This window comes from Engraulis encrasicolus, chromosome 16 (assembly GCF_034702125.1).
Source record: "Engraulis encrasicolus isolate BLACKSEA-1 chromosome 16, IST_EnEncr_1.0, whole genome shotgun sequence".
Lineage (NCBI taxonomy): Eukaryota > Metazoa > Chordata > Actinopteri > Clupeiformes > Engraulidae > Engraulis > Engraulis encrasicolus.
Genome location: NC_085872.1, coordinates 14,685,869 through 14,692,560, shown reverse-complemented (window position 1 = coordinate 14,692,560; position 6,692 = coordinate 14,685,869). Strand labels below are relative to the sequence as shown.

General features: G+C 41.8%; 1 protein-coding gene across 1 annotated transcript; it reads left to right on the top strand.

Annotated features, from left to right (window-relative positions):
- The first annotated feature begins 676 nt into the window (after positions 1 to 676).
- selenot1a (selenoprotein T, 1a) lies at positions 677 to 5,631 on the top strand. Its single transcript, XM_063218777.1, has 6 exons — positions 677 to 848; positions 1,453 to 1,563; positions 3,040 to 3,166; positions 4,033 to 4,120; positions 4,226 to 4,392; positions 4,952 to 5,631. The coding sequence occupies exons 1-5, from the start codon at positions 697 to 699 to the stop codon at positions 4,348 to 4,350; spliced, it is 603 nt and encodes a 200-aa protein (XP_063074847.1). The 5' UTR covers positions 677 to 696; the 3' UTR covers positions 4,351 to 4,392; positions 4,952 to 5,631.
- The last annotated feature ends 1,061 nt before the right edge of the window (positions 5,632 to 6,692 follow it).

Below are 6,692 nucleotides of genomic sequence, written 5' to 3'. Positions count from 1 at the left end.
GAAGGTCTAACCATTCTGTGAGTCTGTAGACCTCACACTGTTCCAAGAGAGCAATGAACATTATCAAAAACCCACTCACCCACCACACAAACTGTTCTTCTTACTACAATCAGGGAAGCGCTACCGCACATTCCATGAACATTTATTTCACCATGCCACTTGCACTTTGCCCTTCACATCTGCATCTACACTACAGAACACAACCTACGACCACTGACTGTATATGCTGCTGCTTGTGTGTGTGTGTGTGTGTGTGTGTGTGTGTGTGTGTGTGTGTGTGTGTGTGTGTGTGTGTGTGTGTGTGTGTGTGTGTGTGTTGTCCATCAGTAGGCTATAGTATGCTTGTCTTATTCCAGTGTGTGTGTGTGTGTGTGTGTGTGTGTGTGTGTGTGTGTGTGTGTGTGTGTGTGTGTGTGTGTGTGTGTGTGTGTGTGACGAGTGTGCGATTTTTGTCAATGTCATATTTAGGCCTAGCTTAAATGCACATTGGAGACTGGTCAAACGCAATTTCAAATGTATGTGCTAACCCAAGAGCTACATAGATTTTTGTCAATAAAGTAGGCCTACAGGCTACACTTGACTTCTGACACACTTCTTCCGTGATTTGATTGGTGGTTGGTCCGTACTACGTTACCCAGAAGTCTTCGCAATATACGGCTGCATAAACGTGAAATTCCACCGCTTCCTGCTACTTGCATGGGGGAAGAAGTCAAAATGAGGACTCGGTGGCTACCACTCTCGGTCCTTTTCTTATGGGCCATCTCCCTTTATTCGGTGTCCGCTGATAATGGTGTTAAACGGATGAAAATGCAGTATGCCGCTGGGCCACTGCTCAAATTCCAGATTTGGTAAGCAGCAACTAGCTTATTTAAATCACAAATACGGAAGACGCTGCCTTTAGCGTGTATCCTAGCAATTTGGCAATCGTTGGTTAGCTATGTTAGCTAATATATCGTAGCTCTGAAAGGTGGAGTAAAACCAAGTATATGATCAATTTAGGTACTTTCTGCCGCGAAGTATTTGCAGACCTGTAGGTCACGGCGTGAGTTGAAACATTTTGGCGTTGTCGCTAAATTGAGGTATTGTAAAGATCAAATAAACCAGCGTTTCACAGACGGTGGATTAGCTGACAATGCTTGTCTTTATTTGATACAGGGCCTTGTTTTTTACAGCTTTCTAGCAAGTCATACATGTGTTCATCTATATAGCACAATGCATTTTAATTTAAATTCCACGTTGTACATGCTACCCATAATAGGTTTTTGTGGGTTATGAGCTCGAAACGTAGGCTATTTGTCAAGATGAGGGATTAAGCTTTTCGTAAAGGAATAAGTAGTTATTACATTAACTGGGAGCGCTGATTCATACGATACGGGGTATCTTTTTGTGTAGACTCGTGCAATTCTGCATTGTTGAAGTAGATCTTCTCTTTGTTTGTTTTTTGCCCCACAGCATTTCCTGAGGGTACAAGCGGGTGTTTGAAGAGTACACGCAGGCTTTGTACCAGCGGTACCCAGACATCCGCATCGAGGGAGAAAACTATCTTCCTCACGCCCTTTATCGGTGAGTTTTAGTTGTCTTTGCTGCTCCAACGTTTGTCTGAAAAGTAAACGTCTTTGACCGTCAATGAAATGCTGTGATGAAATGAGAACCGATAGGCCCTGCTTGTATTTGACAGTAGAAAGAACGGATGACAAGATGACAAGACATTTGTACCGCTCCAATACCATGTCAGGATTAGGTAGACTAGATGTGGTGAAACTGTGGAACCTGCCCAACGAGTAGACTCTGCACGTGCTTTTAACATCATTATGTCTCATTCCACTCATACTTGAATGTGCAAAAAAAACACCTGTTTTTCTAGCCCCGTCATAAAGTTGCTGCTGCTGCATCTGGTCCAATTAGTTTTGTCAGTGGGATGGGGCGGGGTGGGAGATGAACCAAAACCCAGACATGTGGTGAACTGAACAAGGCCCAAAGCACAATTACAAATCCTATGCTTCCCTGAAAATGATGTGTGTGCAATGCTATTCTAAAATATGAACAGTTTATTGATATTGATTTGTCAATGAAATTGTAGATCTAAGTGACATTCAGTAAAGTAAGGTGTGGTGCAGAGGTGGGAAAAGTACTGAAATTTGGTACTCAAGTCAAAGTACACTACCCTCACTCGCAAGTCAGGTTTAAAAGTACTCGGCCTAGTCAAAAAAAATCATGACCAGTAAAAAGTTCACTCGCACTTTGTTGTTGTACCACCTTTAGCTTTGATTAGAGTGCACATTGTGCATTGCAATGTTTCGTTCAACATCTTCAATGTGTGGATTTATTTCTATCTTGTATTGCACAAGTTTTCAACAAGATCTTTTCTTGATGATGGGATTCTGAACGCTGAACTGTGCAAAAGCCTTCTCCAGCACAAAAGTTTCTCAATGAGGTTGAAGATTGTAGTCAGTGGTGGTGGCCGATCCATGTGTAAAAATGTCCTGTGTTCCTTGAACCACTCTGGTGCAGTGAGTTGCTTCTCACTTATTAATCAACCATGTCAAAAGGCACATCGCATGGTCATCTGAAAGATTATTAAGTCTGTTTGAGAAGGGTCAAGTCATCGCCATCAGCAATTACCGGTACTGAAACGTCAAGGGGTCAAGGTTCATCTACTCCAGGGGTAGGGCACCTATGGCTGGATCTCAAATGGTGCACTTGTGCACTTCGGGCACTATGTTTCAGTGCATAACTAATACGGCATACGCACTGAAACATGAACACTAAAGTGCACAAGTGCACCATTTGAGATTCAGCCTATGTCTTGTTTACGGCCCTTGAGGCAGTCTTATCCGGCCCCCGACCTAATTTTAATGTTGGGCAGTTTCACATGAAATTATATTTTGTAAAATTTTAGCATTTGCAATACCAGTACCAATACCAAATTCAGTGCAATACCACACTGTATCATGGGTATCAACTTGTGTCTTTAAATGTTGTCTGATATCTGCAAAATATGCTAAATTAATGTTTCACTTCACTCTCCCCCTCTTCCAGATATGTTGCTTCCTTCTTGTCCGTGTTCAAACTAGCCCTGATTGGACTGGTCATAGCTGGGAAAGACCCCTTTGCACCATTTGGTGTGGAAACTCCAGGAATCTGGACCTGGGGGCAAGAGAACAAGGTACTCTATTTCTGTAAAGTAGTGTTTCTCAACGGGGGCGGTGGTGAGCTCTAGGGGGTGTTGGAGAGCTCTAGGGGGCGTTGAGAAGGATGCATATGAGAGGGTGTGGTGCTTAGTTGCCATTGAGGGCATTAGTCCATTAAATATTAATACACTAGTAAGGGGGGGGGGGTGTTGTCAGTTTCATGATGTCAAGGGGGTGTTGGGAGGCTTGTGAAGAGGCTGAGGGGGTGTTTCTTCAAAAAAGGTTGAGAACCACTCACTGCTGTAAGCATCAGTTATCGGGAGCTTGGCGGATACCAGACCCACAGGGCCCCATTAGCACCACAATACACAGCACCTTCCCCAGAGGTTTAAATATCCACAGTAACCAAATTCCCTGTGTGCACTGCAGGGTTATGCTTCTTGAAACTCCCTTAACAGCCGTTTTCAGTTTATATTGCTGTGCTCGATTTCGTGTGTCGCCTGTTCCATCCTGCGTTCGTATGTCTGGACTGACTTATCTAACCCTATAGACATGGGTTCTACATTTTTGTTTTAACCTGACAGTGCGACACTAGCTGCGCACAAAATTCAACCTCTGAATGTTTGAATCCGCTGTCGGTCAAAAAATTCTCACATGGTTGGCTGCCAGTGTATTGCCCCTCCTCATAACGCTGTGTTTACAAACACTGTGAACCCATTTATGGACATGGATTTGTAAGTAGTAGACACAGTGAATTTGCAGTCCTTCTCGTAGTTGTTTTTTTCCCTAGAATGTTTTGCCATGCCATTTCAGTTAAGCTAATTACAAACCATAAATCATTGTGTGGCCTCTGTACCCTTTACCTTCTCTCTGATTGCAAAGTTATCTTTTTTCCCCATAGATTTATGCCTGCATGATGGTGTTCTTCTTCAGCAATATGATTGAGAATCAGCTGATGTCAACAGGTGCTTTTGAGATCTCTCTGAATGGTAAGTCAAAGTATATTTACCATTTGTACAATGGTGGTGTATCATTCTTTGTCAGAAATTACAGGTGCATGTGTGTGACATCCACTTTATTTTGCCTGTGAACAGACGTGCCCGTTTGGTCAAAGCTGGAGTCGGGTCACCTGCCCTCCATGCAACAGCTGGTGCAGATTCTGGAGAACGAGATGAAGATGAACGTTCACATGGACACACTTCCACACCATCGCTCCTAACCCAGCCTTTGGCCCATCAGGTGGAGCCTGGGAGCTAGTCATGTACGTGTCCATCACATGTGGATTGTTCAGCTTGGCGTTCAGCAGGCGTCACTCTTAAAGTGATACTGTCCCATTTTTGGAAATAAGCTTATATTACACGTCCCTTTGAGTTAAATTATTGAGTTTTACCTTTCTCCTGTACGTTCAACTGTTCTGAGTATGGCAGTGCAAATTTTACCTCCATGCTAGCATTGAAATTTAACATTGAAATTTGCACTGCCTTACTTGGAGAACGGTTGAGAGTACAGGAGAAAGGTAAAACTCAATAATTTAACTCAAGGGGACGTGTAATATGAGCTTATTTCCAAAAATGGGACAGTATCACTTTAAATACTTAAACTGTGAGGGTGCTGCTGTCCCAAATGTTGAACTCAATTTTTCAAAAAGGAGGCCGCACCTTGCATAAATTCAGTTCTTATTGCAACTTATGCAAGGTGCGGCCTCCAGTCACATGCTGCTAATCCCACATATTCCTTTGTATACTGTTGATTTTTATGTGTAGGTTTCATATTCTTTAACAGCATCCTGTGTTTCCACTTTATCCCCCTCCACTGTGTAGGTTGTAGGTGAGCATCTCTTCAGGCTGTGGGACTTCTTTTATGAAGGTTTGTGCTGAAAGCGGGCTGTCTGCTAGCACAGGCCGGATGTCCTGATTGGTTCCCACCATGCCCCTTGAGATGCGGCTCCTATTGATGTGCTGGCATCCCTGGCAAGTTTGTGGCCATTGTACTACTGCAGACCATTCTTCCCTGTGCAATTAGTTGTATAGATATGCATTTCCCAACATGAGACCTTTTTGAGTACAGGGTTCTGTCTGGCTTTGTATTTTCTTTTTTTGTTGTCTTAAAATCCTGATTTGTTATTACATTCAGGTGAAAGAAACTGAAGTCGTTGTAGGTGAGATGCTACAACCCAAGTACATCAAACTGTCAACAGCCTTGTTGTTCTAAGATCTTAAAATCAGATTACTGTGTACATTTATGGTTATCAGAGACATGAGCAATTGCTAACATCTAAAATCAGATAATTAACAGCAGAGTCAATTCATCTTTTTTGTTATCCCTCTATCCTTAGAACCTGATTCTTGTACAATTTAATAGCTAATTTATTCAATTTAAGTCAACAAGAGTTTTAACAATTTAGCAGATGTTTTAATTTCTGAGCCATTGTAATTTTTATATTTCTTTGTATAGAAGAATGTGAGGGCTACAACAATAAAATGGATTCTAACCATGTGGATATGTAGGCTGTCTTTTTCAGTTTCTTTTACAAGGTTTTTTTTCCTGCATTGGCCCCAATTTTTACTCGCATGTTTTAGGGCTACTGCTTGCTAACACATTGAGGAGATGGGTGTTTTACAGCCGGCGTGTGAAATACTTTGGACAGATAGCAAATGCCTTTGTTTCATGGTGGGGAAAAGAGGTGCACAATAAGGACTTTGTTCGTGCTGGTGTAAAAGGAATTCAGTGGTAGTTCCACAATGCTTGTCACATGAGGTCCTCCCCACGGCTTCTTATGTAAAGTGAGGGGAGGGAACTGTGTACAAGAAGTCGAGTTTGGTCTTTTGAATGGTGGTCGTGAAATTCCAATCCAGCAAGGCTATGCTGTGGCATCATGCCGGGCAATTTGGCTAATATTAGTCAACCTTGGGGGTCAAATGTGACCGTTTAATAACACAAACAAATAATTGGTAAGTGCTTCTGGGTCTTCACCTTTTTTCCTTGGTGCTCATCAGTGTAGGGGCTCTCAAGTTTAGTACAGGAAGAGAAGTTCTGAGGCACTCAAGGTTGCGATGAAAAAAAAAAATTATATATACGGCTCCAGGCCTTTTTATTAGAATACCATGAAAAAGTTGCTTTATTTCCATAATTCCATCAATAATGTTAAACTGTCATGGATTGTAGATTCATGGCCCAATTTTTTAACTATTCCAATCATTAAATTGTTTATTTTTACACATTTTTGTCTTCCAGCTCAAAAAAACCATGAATTGGGGAATTCACATCATTAGAATATTGTAATAAAATCACAATTTTCTTCATCAAAATTTGTTTCACATCAGTGCACATCAAATCAGTTGAACTTTGGTACTTTCTACACAACATGCAATGTTCAATACTTGGTTAGGACTCTCTCTGTCTTAATATTATTAATAATAACAGCCATGATGCGTTTAACATTGAAGTCAATGGCAGAAACAGTGCATGGGAATAATGGAAGGCCAGATATCCTTGATACTTTGCCGTCAGCTGTTTTTGTATAGCTGACCTGGTGTCCCACACTTCCCTCTTCAATATACC